Below are 20,629 nucleotides of genomic sequence, written 5' to 3'. Positions count from 1 at the left end.
CAAGATGACTGGCCCAATATTCCTTCTGCACAAAATTTTATACTATTTCAGTCACAGTGATCTTGACCGTATGACACTACAATCAATAGGCTACATTCCTAGCAAACGTGTAAGCTATCCACAAACTTTAGTGAAGGAATATGAGGTCACTTAGTGATCAATGTTCCGAAATATGGAACATGTCTTATGACATTTTGATGATTTGGCCCCAAAATGAAGTTACGAGCATCCATATTGTGTACTTAACTTTTGTCCGTGATTAATGGTTCTGCCTACTTGAAGTTTGGTCACGATTCTAGGAAAACCACAAGACATTACCGTGTTTACAACAAATAGGTTTTTAGTGGGTAATCTGTTATGTCGCAGTCAAGTGACATTTGTATATAAAGATATCTGGTGAATAATTATTCATTTATGGTTCACATCGGCCTTTGTGAATCACAGTTTGTAGGTGTTTTAGAAAAATAGAAGAATCATATACTTAAAGCATTCATTGTAATTATACGTACTTTTAAACTAAAACATTACTTTGAGAATATCGAGGACTCATTCAAAGACATAATATATTGTATCATTTTGATATATCAAGACATTCAAACGATTGAAATGATTCGGAACATTATATATATATTTGGGGGCTGTGATAGAACAGTTCGGATTCTGCTTAATTTCATTCACGATACCTTAAAGGTATTTTGCACGTTCGCTTGGTATTGTGGAGAAATAACTTGTTTGTCGAATTGTACTCAAAGTTGTTTCTTTCCCTTACTTTCCGTTGCATAGTTTAAGACAATAGAGACGTAACGATGAATAGTCCTCTTCTTCTCTCGAAATGTAAGGCATTTCAAAGTTTTTCTCGGTCCCTGATTACTATTGTGCAGAAACCATTGCTCTTCTTGCAGTGGGCGTAGCCGTAATTTTGACCTCAAGTTGAGTATAATTCTTCCTTGTTCAAGTCAACCACAAGTTTAGGGAAGTAGAGCTAATACTGAGAGGTCACTTTTTTAGCAGTCACAGTGACAATAACCTTGACCATTTTACCACAAATTGTGTGACCTTCTTGAGTAATCCAAGTTCAAGTGATCCACAAAGTTGGCTCTCAATTTGTAATATAGAACTTATGGCATGATGTATAAACCGTTTTTGTTTCTTTTATTAAGCTTTTGACCTTTTAGGCTCCAATCAACAGCCTCTTAGCTATCACACGTGCAAGTTGTCCACTGACGTTGGTTGTTTGGAAATGAATAAAGAACATAAGGACAGATGGATTTATAGACGGATGCGCAATGCCATACTAGTATACACTGCGACCGTTGGCAAGCATATGATAACATCATGAATCAGATTATGAATTCATGAACGTGTTCAAGATAATGTTGGTATTGTATCTACAATATTTTAAAGTATACATGAAATTTAATACAGCAGATTTAATTCAGTGCTTACGATATGCTCCAAAAACCTTGTAATTAATCATACATATGTAATTTTTTAACTAGTACGGATAAGTCCAGTGATGCAGTTGTGTAAATTATCGTGTTTATGTGCATACGACTCTCTTGTTTCACAAAGATCTAATGTTCAAGCCACCATGGTCAGCTATTACATTTGCAATTCAACATTTTCTTTCAAAATAGTTTATGATGTTGTTTATTTCATCTTTAATTTAATTCCTCATATGCATGTGATAGAAAATAATTAATCTGTGGATGAATATGTTTCGCAGTGTTTCTGGATAGGATTATGTAGAATATTTTTTGTTTTCTTTTATTAGTCATTGTTGACAACTTTAAATAAGAATATTTATTTAGCAGTTACCTTGTCCTCTTTAAACTAGTTATAATGATCGTTAATATCAAAGTGAAGATGATGATAAAAACTAGTATAATTACCAGGCCAGTCTTCTTCCATTATTACCATTGACATATACGAAGAGTTGAGCTGAGAGGGGGTTTGGTCTTACAGCAGTACCATTAAGATAATAGTAAAAATATACACAAGATTCAGTTGTCAAGTTTACTCTTGGTGAAATCAACGTCGAATTTGAATACTCAAGCCTGTATGGGATGCCAGGTACCGAACGATTCAATGTATTATAATATTCCGCCAAGTCAGAAGTGTTGTAGGCGATCATGAATTGCCCTGCAAGAGAAATAAATACTAAAATTTGCATTCAGTTTTAGGCAGTATGAAGGAAAATGTACCATCACCTACCAAATTTTCCAGAAGAATCTGGACGATAAATTCAGTTATACGTATAATGTTTGGAAGTCGCGGAAAAGGCGTATAGTGTCAATCAAAGTAGACATGAACCAGATGTTTAATTTTAAATCAAATAACAATAAATGATATAACCAAGGTATCTTTAACATACATGATTTATAGTTTCATCCATGATTTGTATTTCTTTCATTCACTTTGATTCGAATACGACTGTGGGTGTAATCAGAGATTTAGCGTTAGTTCTGCACAAAACCAGGCAAACATTGAGTCTGGTAGCAAGTTGACTTACATGCTTGTTGTACATAAACATAAATCTGTAGGGACTTCCATGGTTTCAAAGCTTGTCTAAGCAAAACGACCTTTCACGAAAAATGCTGACCAGTTATGAATGCCAACATATACCAAAACGTTTGTAATTTATATAGCTTAGTATATCTTCTTATCATCGTCATAAAATTATGAAATATGCTTGTCTCCATCGAGGCAAACTGAGACGCTGATCTGTCAACAATTATTTGTTAGCAAATTTTAATATATACTCTCTGTTATAATTATAATTTGGTGAAAAGAGTGTAAACAGTGTTTGTAGTAGATAGTTCGACTGCTTTATACCATGAACAAGTTAAGCTAAAGCAAAGCTGAACTTATGTCAGGAACAACGTTATAATAAGGTCCATCATATCAAATATCAACGCCCCAATAGCAGATATGTTTTTGCAATATTTTCACTAGGCTGTCTGCAGCGCTTGAAAGCATAATAGTTTTATATACCCACAGGTTCGCCAAAAACAATTGTAATGATCCTGCCTAGCTTTCATTCATCATGTTAAATCAAACCAACTCGAGTCCAGTTTCCAAATGAACATATGCTTTTCATTAAAATTAACTCAAAACAGCAACAACCGTATTAAACAAATGAATCACACGATTTGAGTAATCCGCAATTATTGGTATTTCTCCAGATATTCAGTGTAGAAAGTGCACAACATCATAATCTCTTCTGTTTCATACTTCAACCATGTGTTCTAATTTTCTTAGCATTCACGGTACTTTCTTAATCACTTCTCTTGATCATATTAGTGATTTCGTTCTCTTTTGTCCTCATTTCATTGCTGCCGTATCAATGGCGGTTTCGCATCTTGCAAATAATTTCACATTTTACAATTGTACCCACACAATGCACTAAATGTTTTGCAGCAACAATACAAATATTAAAATCTATTTTGGGCTTAATGTTTGATTGTTGTTTGCGTCGGTGAAACAGGATCGTTACCAACTGCTCGTTTCAAGCCTGAGAACATATACTGTTTGTTATCATCAGTAATTGAATCAGTACTTGGGTGATGTACACCAAGCGAGTTCCACCGACACTAAACCTGGTTTGACAATGATTACATTAATTATTTTAATAAGTCGATGAGTGACTTAACACTTGGTCATTTGCGCCGCTTGTTATTATTGTACCTCGTCAAGTGCAGGAACTTCTTAGGTATTCTGTTAACAGGATAAACAGATTAATTGACTATTATAGAAAATGTTGACTTAGGAACGCTTCTTAACAGTTATGCTGGTTACTGGCGGAAATTTTCACTGATCCAAAGGATGAGTCAAGTTTGGTCTATAATGAACCGTCCGTAAAATCCGTAACCACGGGTTAACGGATCAACGTAAATTCCAAGCCCCGTTATCCGTAGCACACATAAATACCCTTTTCATAACATAAAGATTATTAAAATGAAGCAAACTTTCACTATTTTACACGGTATTTGTTTCTCCAGGTGGAGTCAAATTAAAGAAAGTTATTATGTGATATTTGTTTGAATAGGTTTAGTACCAATACTCAAAGAAATTATGGATAAACCTCTTTGATAAGACATAGGAATGGCTTCAAATGACTTCGCATATATTAAATGCAGTTGTATCGTTAAAAACTAATTATACATTCAGTTTGTTACTACTTTTCTTCTTCTTCTTATTATTATTATTATTAGTTGTAGTAGTAGTATGATTATTATTATTATTAACTACCATTCAAGTTTTCTGATCACGAAAGGACAATGTTGCTGTTTCTCAAACGAATTTACACACGAAGTCAATGAAATGTCTGACAAATGTAGAATGAATCTACTTTAATTAACCAAGAAGACGTTTTAACATACATTATTAATTATTTTACTGCAGTGGACCGGCACAGCATACGACATAGACAACCCTGACATGCATTTAACATGGTGTGGAGTTCAAAAATATAACATTCCAGATTTACCATGTAAATGTTAAATTAAGTCATCTGAGCGTGTCTAAATTCAAAGAATAGTCATTCCACGATAATTGTTTCACCCTATAAATTATAAATGCAAGATGCATGTAGGAGCCTACTAGTCAGTCAGTGAAGTCGCTCTGTTTCGCATCAATCGTTTTGACACCGCTGAAGTATACTTCCATTGTAACTTCACTAGTTATTAAAAAGGTGACACCTTAGTCAATGAGTAAATTTGTACTGCCAATAAGGAAAATATGTTTGTCCCAAGAGTTATGTAACGATATACTAACTTCAATGCCACTGAAATACGATAAATATACTACCTGTATTATTGCCATAAGTATGGTCATATCGTGGCAATTTGAAGAAATGGCCCGACCTTTGATACCATAAAGTGTCATTTCGGACATTTCTATACCCACATAGGCAACTGTCCTCAAAATGACATGCCATTGTTACATCTGTAAGAGAATTAAACAAATTAAAATATAATTTCTTATAGAGATTTAGGTCATGTTTGAGATTATTAGATGCAGATAGGATATCGGTGAGAAGACTAATGAAAATAATTAAACATTAGGAGCAACAGATGTCGACACTGCTGAGAAAATAATAATCGCCATGCAATATTTGAAATTCATTTTACTAGTAAACCTACGTATATGAGACTTATGTCTTTATCCAATATTTTGGCTCACCCTTGACTGTTGTTACGGACAGGAACTGTAAATATTATTTCCAACACTTATTTTGAAACACCTTAAATAAAAACGAGCTTTTTGTTATTAATAAGCAGAAAGGTAATTGAATGTGACTGAATTCAGTGATGGGTGTTTGAAAAACAAAAACAACGTTATATGATGCCTTAAAGAAAAACAGGATCACAAGTCTGAGCTATGGTGTTGCGGTATAAATGGTATTAGCTTTAAAATTAAATACTTCATTTTGCAAATACAAGCAAATTTAAAAACAACTGCATTAAAATGCATTCATGAATATTTGTGATAGCTGTGTTTATCATCCTAGATAATATTGTGACAAAATATATTCCTAGTTATAGAATACATGCAAATGAGTAGTGCTGGTTGTCAGTGGGATTCCGTTTTAACTGAACCTGGCCGGTTCAGCAGTCCTTTAAGGTATATGCGACCTGTTGAGTATTATCAATGTTAGCATATGGTTTACTACTACCGTAGTGATCGTATTAGCAGCATGTCTAGTCATTTGTATCCTATGCTTGCATTGTTTGCATGGTCTGAACAAATTTTCCAAAGTCCATCGTTTAATGTTGAAAACCCAGTTAATATACGACCTTTCCAAACACTTTTCCTTACGATATACAAGAGTAAACGTTTCCAGACATAGGAAATAAACATATCAAACGAAGTTTAATGATATAAACTTGTACATTTTTAATAATGTAGAAATTCTTTTGTAAGATTGGATCTACAACACTCACCAGCCTCCTGGCATGGATTCGGTGTTGTCATCAGCCCATGTTTGTTGGATATGTTAGGTTCTGGCGATATCGTGATACTTGTGGTAGTAGGACTTGCCAATGTATCGGTTGTAATAGATTTAGGTATGGACGACATTATTGTAGAGTATGAAGAAGTTACATCTCTGGTGATATTTGAAGTTACTGGTTCTGGTGTGTTGATCCGAACTGTGGTGGTGAATGTTGATTGAAATAAAGAAACGTTAGATGTGATAGCATTTGTTGTTAGCCTAAGATTACTAGATGTAGTTATGGTAGTAGTGGCTTGTTGTTTAATGCTTGTGGTTGTTGTTGTGCTTGTAGGTACTGGAACAGTGGTACTTGATGCAGCTGATGTAGATGCAGTTACCTCTGTGAACAAAACAAACATTTCAATGCAAAATGAAATAAATAAAAGGCATTCTGTCCTTCTATTTCTATATAAAGGTAACATACAGAACGTGTATTGTAACTGAAATAACTACATCACCGTGATGTCAGTTGATAAACCAATGTCAACAAATGATCATTTGATTTGATCTGAGACTTTTAACCTGGACATTTATGTCAGAGTAAGGTTGCTGATGTATATATTGACATCTCTGACATTGTGAGAGAAGACAATTAAGAATTTGGATGTAATCATATAACATAAAAGTCAAGTAGTATGATACCTAAAAAATGAAAGAGGTATACTCACTACTGGGGATACAAATTGAATCAAGACACTGAATATATAAATATATTTATTTAGTTGGTGGAGACAATAACCTGAAGTATACGTAAGGAAAATAACACTTAATCCGATTACCAAGGAAGTTACGTGACTAAACAGGTTGGTATAAACTTTATTGGACATTGATTTGGAATGTCTTACATAACATCAAAATGTGTTCAGTAAATATGTTATGACTATTTATATATAAATATAACTATTCATTGTCAAATACGAAGAAGGTATTATACTCTGAGATAAATAAATAATCTCATTTCTAGAAGTTTTCCGTGAAACCTTTCATTCCAAGAATCAAAACTGTGTTAGTGATTAAGACATACTAAATGATACTTGTCTTTTAAGATTCGTCTATCATATTTGTGCTTCATAAATAGCAGGTAACTTTTGTGTACGATATGTCTGTTTGGCAGAAGTTGTCACTCCCTTTCTAGTATCAACATGGTACTAATTGGTAAAGAAATTTGGTCTGAATGATACGCATACACCATTCTCCATTAGGTACCAATTTTCTTTGCTTTCATAGTTTCGACAAACTACGATTTGAATTACCGAACAAAATATTAGTCCCTCAGTTGAAACAATAGACCACTTTCCTTAAACCACGATTTTAAATATCCAGAGGAAGGTGATTGTTTACCAACAACAATCACACATTTATAACCGTGATAATATATGAATTCACAGTATCTGCCCCACTATATGTTCGCTGCCAATATATGAATTCGAATACATTCGATAGAAGTGATTCATGTTTCTCCCATATGATCATTTTGAACCTCAATTTCTCCCGTAAGGAGCAACTAACTAAGCCGCCAAAAGCTACTTAGCAACAATTGCTAGGCAATCGTGGCCAAAATTTCTGACTGACTACTGAAAACTCTCAAGTGGGGCTATGTGTAGTTTATGACGTAATAGCATAATAATATATCAGAAGCTGAGCTAGTCTGTGCAAAAATGGCAAGGTTCGTTGATGGTCCAATTTTACTATATACTGTGCCGTGCCATAAGTTTTCACCAATATGGTTGACTTAAAGACATAGTTGTCTCAAAACGTTGATGGAGAAGAACATCATAAAATAAATCTAATACGAATCTGTAACATGATCCGCTGGGGATTGGACTTCTATCAGCCCCTGACAGTATTAAAACTCAAATTAATCCATCAGTATGTACATTCCTTTCGTGTCAACAACAACCACATTTATTGCATCACAATTCTTCCCAATTGATTATGTATACAAGTTTGTTTGTCAAGATCTATCCACAGAAATGCAATCTCATGGGGTGCTTTTTTCAACCGGGTTTAGTCATTGCCTATGTTTAAGGGCTTAATCCGTAACTGCTGTACACGGTATGTGTTACTAGAAGCTTTTTGAAACATCCTGGAGTCTAGTTGCTGCTTTTACGATAAAATTTAGCAATGATATTCTAACAAATGTTAATTTAGGGAAAACATTATGCAGTAATTGTTGCAACCTCACATTATTATTGACACTACCAGATGGTAGTAGAAGTCCCATGCATTCAGGATGCCATGCTTCCTCCAAAGATCGCCAATCAAAAATACACTGATTTTGTCCACCGTTTTATACTCATTGCATTACTTGATTTCACTGGTCATCATCCTGAATATTACGTTCTAAACAGCTCAAAATCATCTTTTTTATGGAAACTTTAATTCGATTTACATAATTAACCATTTTTTATCTGCGAAGCGTATCCAACCGTAGCACAATGGAAGGTATCAGCTCTGCATTAATTTAATATCGAAGTAATATATTTCGAAAATTTTTTCACCATTTGGCTCAAATGGCTAACTTTATCACTTCCTCTGATTATCTTTATATTGGTACATTTGATACTCGGTCTGCAAACTTCCTTCAGTGCACTAAATTGGAAATATTAACAACTTCTCAATCTTAAATTTTATTTGTCTTAATTTGTCTTAATTCCTTTGATTGATGCACATTCTAAGGAGGTCATCGCAAAACACATTAATGTAATCTCAATGAAGAATTAATTTCTTTTTTTCTGAACATTTGGAAAAATCTAAGAGGTAAACGTGTACCTTCGTAAAGTCAAATTATTATCATGGCGGACAACGTTTAGTTTCTGTTTAAGACCTTATGTATCCTCTAAAATGCATCGTTAACTTTCTGTTGAAATGCCAAGATGTGTGCATTTATCAGTATATGTTTTATATCATTGAATGTCTGCTCACATTCCACAACCCTTGCATGTTTTCTCCATTTTCAGGTATTTCATAAATAGGTAAAGCCATTTAAGAAACGTACCACCGATAGTAACTTGCCAAATCAACAAAATATCTTGCTTCGGACTGTTTTATGAGTCTGACAAACTTTTTCTGCTTTACTTTCTGATATGCATGTGACAACACCAGCATCATTTATAGAGGGACATAGAAATTGAACCTCATTTCGAACCAAGTTGTATTTGTCACAATTGAGCTTCAAATTAACATTTGCCAAATTATATTTTAAAATGTTGAAAACGTCATAGGCTTGTGAATAACAAATGTTTTCATGAAAGGATAATATGCTATCTCCAAGGGACAGCAAAATGCAACGGTCACCTTTGCATTTTAGAGACTTATGAGATAATAAGTGCCGCTGCTACAGTTTACATTGGGCTATTGAAAGTATGGTTAATGCATATTTCTTTATTTAATTCAAATGTACCATTAACCCGATTTCTAATCCATACATTTGGTTCCAGATAAATGATTACTACTATAAAATATCTGGAAAAGATTTAACAGCGTAGTCATTTAAATCTTGAAACAAATCAAAATATAACCTTACTGAGCAGTCTGGTTCAGACAAACTTTGACAGGGATCACTCAGTTTCTTTTATTAATATTTTGCATTAATGCCATATTCTGTCAGCTTTGATATTTCAGTTTCAGCACATTGTCTTGCAGCAAGTTGTATTTGTTGCAATATATTTTAAAAGGTTTTGCATGTATTGTATTAATGTGATGATAATCAAAGGATATATAACCCTGTCACTCTCTTCCGTCGCCTTTACTCCTTGGGTTCAATATGATGAGGCCATACCACCGAAATGCGAATGCCGAATTTCTGTATAAACAAGGCCGGCACGTGTAAGTGTTCTGGTATACAAAGCATGATTTGATACGCATTCCAATCGATCACCCAATCCCAAAGAACATTGCCATTGATGCATGCCCTCGTGACTCGAATACACACCGTGATACAAATGTCATAAAAACAGACTTTGAATGATGTATATAGTATGTAATCATAATGTTAATAGAATATAATGATATGATCCTTGATTGTTTTAATCCCGTGTGGAAAAGGAACATTTAAATAGTAAAATACCACGTTGACATGGATAGTCGCTACTTACTGTTTAATGCGATGTAAATATAAAAGCACAGCATTACGCAATTTTAAGTAAGGCTAGAGATTCAACGTCAGTATTTTGTAGGGAATTTGCATATGTCAACCATTTCTATCTGTTTACAAATATTCATGATACCACGTTCTAACATGTGCCAATTCAAACTGTAATATAATATTTTGTTCTTCACATTTATTGGCATCTTCATTCTGAACGAAACAATAGCCATTGATACAATGAAAACATTCAGAGAAATCGTTTATTTTATACAAAGTGCTAAAATAATTATAAAGCATGGTTGTCTCTGATTTGAGAATTGGATATTTCAACTAAAAATATTAAAGCTCACACAAAGATGGATATTCTTCACATTTAACCTTTAACTCATTTGAAAAAACTGAGAGCGATTCACGATCAAAGAAAACATTACCTTCTAATTCTGATACATGTGTCACAACTGTACCAAGATGTTTTGGCAGCTCATCCTTTATCAGCTTTATCAGCTTAGCAGTGTCCACTGGGTTCATTTCAATTTCACTGATTACATGCCCTTGCTGCCCATTTTCAATAACTCCTGCTGAAGTGTCAATTTCTTTGATATATTTGGCAACCCAAATGATTCTAAAGCTCACAACGATGCTGCCATTCCTATAAGAAATATTGAAGTATATGGAATGCATGTATGGAGCGACACATGGACACTAGCATTAATGGTAAGTGAAATAAATATATACTGACGATTATTTTACCATTCCAATCAATGAAACCAAGTACTTTTTTGATACAGAAAAAGACCCCAATTTAGTACAAATTTGACACATTCAGGGAAAACTGCCTAGTGAACGCTTAAAGGAATACCAAATTTTAATAATTAATTTTAATTACGTCTTTTCAAACCGAATAAATCCAAACTATATATATATATATATATATATATATATATATATATATATATATATATATATATATATATATATATATATATAGATAGATAGATAGATAGATAGATAGATAGATAGATGTATCAATTGCCCACTGAACTTAGACACAAATATACAGTGCTCCCATTCAAGAGTGCTCTCAAAGCTCACTTATTTCGACTGCAAGAACAAACTTCAAGTCCTAATAATGTTTCCTACCTTAAATATTTTCAGCATGTTTTTTATGTTTTCTAATGTCATAGTGTTTGTTTTTGTAATCATATCATTATATATGTTTTTTATGTTATAGGTGTTGTCTAATGTTGTAAAGCGCTTAGAGTTTTTAAAGATTAGGCGGTATAAAAAGGCATTATTATTGTTATTATTATATATATATATATATATATATATATATATATATATATATATATATATGTAGACATGTTCAGAAGGGTCGTAGTGCCCGAGGGGGTTCTGACGCAATTGGAGCGCAATTTACCTTAGATCACATCGCATAAATTAGTAGGTTGTTGTCCCTTAAACAGTTGTGCACAACAGCCTACTACCCTATGTGCAATTGGTGAGGAAAGACCCAATGATTGTGATAGGTACCGGAAAGCAATTCTGTTCACACATCGTGAGATTTCTCAATAACGTTTAGGCTTCCCCCAGTTTGAACTATTGTACGGAAGGACAGTTCATGGTCCTATGCATATTCCACACGAAATGTGGTCAGACGAGGTGGCAAACGAAGATATTAAGACCAACTACCAATGTGTGGTAGATTTGCGCGAAAGGCTATAGAGTATATGTCGAATGGCTCCAGACGAACTCGCGAAATCTAGTCGCAAGTACGCTAAGTTTTGCAACCGAGGAACGCGGAACAAGAAGTTTGATGTAGGCGATCAAGTGTTGGTGCTTCTCCCTACTAATAAAAACAAGCTGCTAGTCCAATGGAAACAAGTGAAAGGCGAAATGGACTACGTCATTCACATGGAAGGTAGGCCCAAGATATTTCTCGCCAATATGCTCAAACTCTACGTAGAAAGACCTAGTCAAACAATTGATATAGTGGTCTTCAATGTATTCTTTATAGCGGTGATAAAGGATAGGTCGTCTCCAGTACCGAAATGGCCCATGACTTCTCCAGTCAAGTAGGGAAAGAAGGTATAGAACAGATCAACGTATGAATGGATTTATCCGAGGGTCAGTGTACGCATCACTAGGAGGTTTGTCCCAATACCCAGACGTGTTTACGGACAAATCAGGCCGTACTGGATTGATTCAACACGAGTTCAAGTTGAATACATCGGAACCGATCAGGATTAAAGGATATCCAATAAGCTTTTTATGCTCGGGAGACAACCAATGAAGAAGTGGTGAAATGGTAGCCCAGGCAGTGATCGATCCTTCCAGTTCCACGTATTCGACCCCCGTGGTTTTAGTCAGAAAGAAAAACGGGACAAACAGTTTTTGCATTGACTTTCGGCAACTGATCAAAATCACCGTGATTGATGCAGAAACAATGCCAGACATAGAAAGCTTATTTCAAAGTTGGCAGGTCACCAACAAATTTCCAAGTTAGAAATTACCAAGGGATATTTGCATGTACCGATCTCTGATACTGTCCGTGAGTTAACGGCATTCGTGACTCCCAAAGGTCTTTATCAATTTAAAGTCATGTCTTTCTGTATTGTCAACGCTGGTGCGTCGTGCATTCGTCTCATACGCAAACTGTTACACGGTATGGAAATGTCGACAGTTTTGTAGATGATATCTTTGTTTATACATATACCTGAGATGAAAATGTTAAGGTATTACGGGATCTATTCGATGCACTTCACACCGCAAATCTTACAGCTAGGTCATCCAAATGTAGTATAGGATATTTTAACCTATACTGTTTGGGCCATCTTGTAAGTGGACGAGGCCAGTTGAAACCTCACCCAGACCGAATAGGAGCAATCAGAGATGCACCTAGACCAGAAACCAAGAAACAGTTAAAATCTTTCCTAGGTTTGATTGTGTTTTACAGGAAATTAGTTCACAATTTTGCGGCTACTGCCAGCCATTAACAGACTTGACTAGGAAAGGGCAACCGATTAACGTTCACGTAGGTTTGTGATATGAAAAAGCGTTTCACCCTTTAAAACAGAAATTGGTAAGTGAATAATCTTAACTTTGCCAGAATTAAACAAAACGTTTCTGCTGAAGACTCATGCGTCCGATATGGTACTTGGAGCTGTTTTGATAAAGGAACAAGAGGGGATTAAATTACCCATTGATTATACAATTAGGAAATTGCTCGCTAGGGAGCAAAACTACTCCATGATTGAGAAGGAGTCATAGCCTTCGTATGGGGGATAGGCAAATTCCATACATATATTTGATGAAGGATTTTACCATACAAACGGATCATCAGCCGCTCTTGTACTTGAACAAAGCAAAGTATGATTCAAATATTTTCTATTCTTGTTTGCGACTTAGCAAGAGATTTATATTAGCAATATAAATTTGTAATGTTAAGAAACGTTTAAGACCGTAGGATTATTATCGGGCACGGGGAGGTTCACTTCTGAACCTGTATATTGTTTTGTTATTATTGTGCCGATAATGTAATCTGTATAGCTTACCGTATATAACGACATTAGGTTATATCGTATATGCCGTGTCATGCATAGTACACGGTGTTAGATGTATTCAGCTGATCGGAGTTGACGTGGTACTTGCTGTAGAGCTAAAACTTTGAAGTTGACCCTATCAGCTGTAAAGTTGAACCATAGCAGCCGTAAAGCTGAGTGAACAGTGTTGCTGATCGAGTAGCAGGTGATATGGAGTTGCTCACCGATTGGTGGCTCCTGATTACTTGATTGACCAAGGAATTGAATGGTGGTCGGGGAATACATGGAATACTGACTGCTTGATTGACCAGTGTGACTGGTAGACAAGTGTGCTAGTGACGGAGTGGGTAACTCCATAATTGTAATATTTTGCTGTGGTCTAATTTGTGGGTTTGTAATACCAAGTGTTTTGGAATTGTAAAGATATTTTGTACGATGTATGTCCTTTGTTTTCATGATTTTACTATTTGAGTAAAATACCTCATTTTTCACTATTTGAGTGAATTCAGTAATAATATTTGAGTAGAACACGTCATTCCTTTCGTCGTTTGAAATTACTTTGAATCATTCACTTTTGTTCTCGTGCTGTGTAAGGTCATTAATTTGTAGTTTCATTTGTTGCATTATTAAGTTAGTGTGGATTATGTTAATTTGTCCAATATTTGGATCTTATACACGCATGTATTAATCATAATTCTTTTCTCATTGAAGTCATTTATCATTAAACATTGTATTTGCATTAACATCAAAAGTGTTCTGTTATAAATCCGAAATCCAACCGGTTATATTGCTACAATGATGGACAACATACCATCACATACACTAATATGTTTAAATACCAGTAAAGCTAGCAACTGCAATGACTAGTTTTACTAAAGACCGCCAGATGAAAGGGTGGACGGAAGAATGAACATAGTGATGGGTGGACACAAGGAGCATTATATGACCCACCAGAGATGCATAAGTATAACAATTATGTGTATTCCGTGTTCAAATTGCTCTAATTTAATCCAAGTGATTTGCTCATTGGAAATTTAGAGGAATGCTCGAAATATATTGAGAGGTCCGGTTTTATGTCATTTTAAATGTGAACTTGGTTTATATTTCAATGGATTATAGGTTAGATGCTATAAATAGACTTGCAGACGTTCACAATATATTCCGCTGTTTCCAACACTATTCAAGTTAAGAACCATTTGTGGGATCGCCGTTTGCACCAGTAAGCAGGTCCATACAGAAAAAGCAACTAGTAATGACTGCGATTGGCAGCACTTTAAACGAGCGATTTAGGTAATACTTTATATTATGCAGAAAGATTAAACAAGAGATAGTATACTCATTGGCCCATGAAACTGCCAAGAGTTTAAGCGAAAGTAAATTATCCGAATTATGTTTTTGTGGACTGGTCGCTGGAAATATCTGAGTTATGTGCCTCACACATATCAGTAAGTACACTAAATCAATAATATTTTTTTACCAAGAACCATAGATACTGATTTCTTCAAGTAAATTGCACGTATTCAAATGGTCGTCTGGTTCAGGCGGCATATCAGCAAGAAGGTTTGTTATTTTAGCTGTGGCCATGTTGATGCACAGATCAAAACTCCTTTTAATTAAGACAAACTATGCGTCATTATTGCAAACTCATTGCGACATAAATGGCACTACGGTACTCCGTGACTGAGGAGCTGTAATAACAGGCTTTCCAAAATGATCACACATGAGACATGAAATAGACACTATTTCCATACGGTCATTTCACAACTCGCTTCGTATTTTCTTTAAAACCCCATGTTTAAGCCGTAGTTAGCTATGTTAGCAATCACAGTAGTCATAATATTGATGACATTTCCTTCCGATCATCTTCATTTACTTCCCCAGAAGGGCTCATAATTTACCACCAGGATGTAATTTTAATTGCAGCAACTGATCATGTGTGAATTGTACTGACCACATTTTACGAGAAAATCTCATTCCTGCTTGTTTATACGTTGCTGAAAGCAGTAATAAGTAACGAATCTCAAAACTGACTTTTGTTCTTTGAGACGTGCTCTAAAAAATGTTACACTCTCTCCTCCCCCGGTTAACGTTTGGTGATAGGTGATTTTAAAAAAGGGTAGTCGTGCTTTGGTATGTGGGATATAGTTGCTCAGAACACCATGATTTAGGAGGTGTAAATTAATGCTCTATTTCCCAAGACCATAGTTTTAAAAGACAGTAACCATGGAGCTTCCAGGACCAAATCTAAAACAATTGTGCATTGTTTTGTTTCCTACAGGGAACTTTATGTAAAGCTAATTAATGCTATGTTTTGTTTCAATTATCTTAACCTTCATATCAAGAAAATATATTTCAATGTGCAATTTAATACTAATCATGCCTCTAATGTTTGGAAATTAGTTACTGAATGTGACTGATGCACTCAGCTGCAATCTATATTTATAACTACACTGTAAATACATTTACTAGCAGAAAACATGTGTACACCCTTTTTTTGTAAAGAGTTTGGGTATAATATTTAAATTGCTTATTATTTTGTTTTCAAACACCTTGAAGGATAATACTCCTTGTCTCCAATGAAAATGAGTTTTCGTAAGCAATGAACCGTATGAATTCATTCAACACAAATACATGGAGTATGTATTTGAAAGGTTATTACTACACAACAGCCCATTGTGCGCATATATATATATATATATATATATATATATATATATATATATATATATATATATATATATATATGTGTGTGTGTGTGTGTGTGTGTGTGTCTGTGTGTGTGTGCATGTGTGTGTATATGTATCTATATTTTCAAGAATAATACTGAAATAATCGCACTTACCTGAAGCCATCCACAACTGTGTAGTTGTATCCTGGACTGTTTCTACATACTGCTCCCATCTTAAGTATAAAGCAAAGAAGACAAAATAGAAATTATGTGTACTAATGGAATTCGAATTTTAACACAATGTAACTACGTGACTTAAAGCAACAGCTTTTAAATCAATAATCGCACTCAAGAAAAGATAACACTAGAGAATTATAGATGAACAAATTAACTCAAGTGAGGAAAAATGCTAGACAGTTTTGGCATATTTTGAATGGGAAACGCATTACTATCAATAAAAAGTAGAATAAATTTTCCCCTAAAACTGCTATGAATAATTTAAATCCTTATTGATAAAGCCTGTGTGCGAGTTAGATGACTATGACAATAATGTAATTAAAGATCGACCTCACTTACAGGTTGATGACTTAAATAATCTAATTACAAATGATGAAATTATGAGAAGTTTACTTAAAGTCAAAAGCAAAACCACTAGACCTGATATGATCTCTACTTGTTTTTATCAGTGCACCAAGGAAACAAGCTCACCATTCTTTAATGATATTTTCAATTACATATTTTAATCCGGTTATTTTACTTCACAGCGGGCGAAGAGTATTATCTATCCTACATATAAATGAAGCAACCAGAACTATCAAAATAATTACAGAGGTATTTATTTATCTTACTGATACTCTATGCAAAGTCTTAACTGATATATTGAAACTCGTATATACCCGTGGGAGGAAGACAGTGGTGTTTTAGACGAAGCAAAGGCAGACTTTAGGAAAAGATACTCCGCACGCGACAATGTCTTCATTATTCAGCTTTAGCTCAGAAATACATTTCCAAAGCAAACGGTAGATTTTATAGTCTCTTTTATAGATTTTATAAACGCTTTTGATAAAGCACAGCATGATAGATTACGGTCGTCAATAATATGTAAGGGTACGAATGGTAAAATAGTAAACATTTTAATAGATATGTACAAAAATCTAAAAAGCTGTGTCCGAACACCCAAAGGTTTAAGTACTTAATTTTAATGTACATTAGGTACTAGGCAAGGTTGTGTTTTAAGCCCTATTATATATTCCCGTTTTATGAATGATATCTGAAGCTCGAATGCAACAAAGATATATTTATCGCAGAAGGTATTGATGATATTTTTGCAATACTTTACGCTATTGATGTTGCTAATTGCGCCGATACAGTAAAGCTGCTTAAGAACCAAATAAATTTTATCGAACTATGACGGTTAATGTCAATAAAAGTAAATCATTGTTTTCAGAAAGGGGGATATTTCAAGCAAAAAGGGTCATGTTTGTTTCAAGGAAAGTCGTATTTAATGTTTGCCGTATTACAAGTACATGGGTTTAATTTTCACCCCAAAGTTGGTTTGAACGAAATCAAAGCAGATACTAACCGCTCAGGCAAAGACTACAGCTTCAAAGATTTTGAATTATCAAAAACGATTCGGCTGCTTTAGTGGAGATGATGCAATTAAAATGATTCATTCGGTAATAAAACCAATTGCTTGCTATGGGTCAGAAATTTAGGAATATTAATTTAGTTGAGATATGGAAATTGTGCAATACATTTTTGCAAACAGTATTTAGGTGTTCCTAAATCTACCAATAATGCTACTGTGTTAGGGGAGTGCGGAAGATACCACTTTATACCTCGTATTGTGTACGTTGCATTAAATACTTGTTGACGGTCGTAAGAATGCATTCAACTCGATACCTACACCAATGCTATTTAATATTGAAAATATTAGATACAACTAACCATGTCACCTGGGTTGCCAACATTAAAGACATGTTATTTTGTTTCGGATTTAGGTATATTAGGCTAAATCAAGATGTTGGAGACGATAAACAATTTTTCTCACTATTTTTGCAACGAATTAAGGATTCGGCACTACAACACTGGCAATGTAAAGAACTTACATAAATGTGTGTATTATAGCACGTATAAAACCGAATTAGGACTGGACAATACCTCTCATTTGGATTATTGTATCTTCTTAGGAAATTACTTGCTAAATTTAAATGAACAGCGCATAGTTGAAACTAGAGACAGGAAAGCATAGCAGGATTAAGAGGAATGATAGGTATTGTGAACTTTGCCGGAAAAAAATAATGATTATTTAGTGAAGTCCATTTTTTCAGTGTTTGCCCAGCTTACGACCATATAAGAAAGAAATACTTCAGTGAAGTTTATTATCTCTTTCCGTCTGTAGAAACATTTGCATCCCTAAAGAATCATACCAATGTATTAATTATAAGAAATCTTTCTTACTAAATCAATTACTTTTCGTCTTAGACAATATTTTATTACTCAAACCAATGATAAACTATTGGACATTATAGATCTATACTCATGAGGAACACCATATTTAACTTCTTTAAACCACAGAGCACATTATATTTACTTGCATTGTACATTTTAATATGTGCCGGCGGCTTAAATTATTGAAAACTTATTAGTATTATTACAATTAAAGCAAACGTTGAATCACTGGAATTATAAATGTACAATTTTACAAGTATAATACTATATGCCTCCTCGTGGGGTCTAACATGCACATCATTCACCAGAAATATTGGGATAAACGGTCTGCAGAACCTGCTATTTTAAATGCATCTGTGTCGCTGTGTATCCAACTTACAAGAACATAGCAACGCTTACAACGGCGTCGCTGCTCTTGTTGTCACTGAAAAAGTGCTAACTTCTGTGGATCTCTCAAAAGAACTTGTGACAGTAAGGTATACAGTAGGTGTTCGTGCTGAAAGAGGTGTTACAAATAAGTATTCGAAAAAATACAGGACATGTAATATTTAAAGCTGTATTGAATCCACGTGGCGAACATGGTTAATGTACGAAGCATTTTCACCAACTTGGCTACATGATAAATATGTTGTGAAAGAACGATGTCGATGTGAACTTCCATCCCTAGGGGGCATCAAAACACGAGTTTTGCGGTGGCATAGCGGTGGCTCTATAGGATGCTGGCTAGGAACTTGTTTCACTTAGACCAAGACAAGAAATCATGAGCTGTCTTTGCTGAATATCACATGTTAAAAAGATCACTGAACATAAAAGTTGCCCAACCGCGTTCTCAAGATGGCAATTTGACAGCTATCCTGGATAACAAATTAGCACAATTAGGACCGACTTGATACAATAGGAAATCGTAAGTGATAATTCATGTCAATACGAGCATAAGTATATTCATGTGAAACCAATTTAATGTCGGCATTAAAGACTGGGATAAATGTGTCTCAATAGATATGTGTTCGCAATCCAGGTTCTAAGAAAGAGTAGCCTATCCACTTAGTTCGGATGAAGCACGCGGACGTTTTCTTACATGTTTCCTAGATGTACTACAATTGTTTTCACTAGCATCATAAATATAGTGAATACCTAGAAATTGTCCTGCGAAATAAGAAAAGATTAGGCATTACATAACTTTTATATAGTTTTACACGGGCATATTAAGTGCTGAATACGTCTTAAGTGATGTGTCTGTCGAGCTTGAGTTTTGCACGAATATTACTGCGGATTGATTGCCTTACACTTCCGGGATTATGATACCCGACATCAAATAAGATTTTAGATTCGTTGCAAAGACAGCTTTTGTGCCTTCAGAGCCGGGAACATCAAAATGTTATCTTCATTGTAACTTCCAGAATCAGACTCTGAAATAAATAGCAACCTCCATAACTGAGTCAGATCAGGCTGAGAATCTCGGAATGCATACTCTGTAGAATAACAGCGCCATCTAGCCTTGCCTCAGCAATCTGGCAGTTGTACTTTTATTGCTTCATTTTAATTTGATACTGTACTATAGGAATTGTATTCAATTGTATAAGCTACAAATCAGTCAATATGTCTTCCTGTGTACAAACGAGACGCTCTTAACTCTAAAGTGAAGTAGAAAACAAGTTTTGAATTTCGTGAGTCCTGCATTTTGTTTATAAGTTGGTGTTAACCTATTGTTAGACATTTGTATGATATATTCAGCATTATCAAGCATAGTGAGCTTGGCCGTTAAGTTTCCAATTACGATAAATGCTAGTTAAATTGAAAGGCTAATTTTTGGCCATGTAACAGCTGATTTTGTTTTAAGGTTTTCAGAGCACCAATAATCTTAAATGCAACATTGTGCATTT

At 34.6% G+C, this 20,629-nt stretch overlaps 1 protein-coding gene across 4 annotated transcripts in view; it reads right to left on the bottom strand.

Moving 5' to 3' along the window:
- Nucleotides 1-20,629, bottom strand: part of LOC149783716 (enteropeptidase-like) — a 220,011-nt gene that overhangs the window by 50,098 nt on the left and 149,284 nt on the right. For all 4 annotated transcript variants that reach the window (XM_089931966.1, XM_089931968.1, XM_089931965.1 and 1 more), the window contains exons 5-9: nucleotides 16,470-16,528; nucleotides 10,517-10,734; nucleotides 5,946-6,335; nucleotides 4,810-4,947; nucleotides 1,893-2,142 (exon numbers count right to left, since the gene is read on the bottom strand). In XM_089931966.1, the coding sequence (XP_089788092.1) occupies nucleotides 1,893-2,142; nucleotides 4,810-4,947; nucleotides 5,946-6,335; nucleotides 10,517-10,734; nucleotides 16,470-16,528 (1,055 nt within the window). The remainder of the gene's footprint in view (nucleotides 1-1,892; nucleotides 2,143-4,809; nucleotides 4,948-5,945; nucleotides 6,336-10,516; nucleotides 10,735-16,469; nucleotides 16,529-20,629) is intronic.

The sequence above is a fragment of the Sinohyriopsis cumingii genome, chromosome 14, assembly GCF_028554795.1.
Source record: "Sinohyriopsis cumingii isolate HCF-2022 chromosome 14, ASM2855479v2, whole genome shotgun sequence".
Lineage (NCBI taxonomy): Eukaryota > Metazoa > Mollusca > Bivalvia > Unionida > Unionidae > Sinohyriopsis > Sinohyriopsis cumingii.
This window is presented reverse-complemented; position numbering and strand designations above follow the sequence as displayed.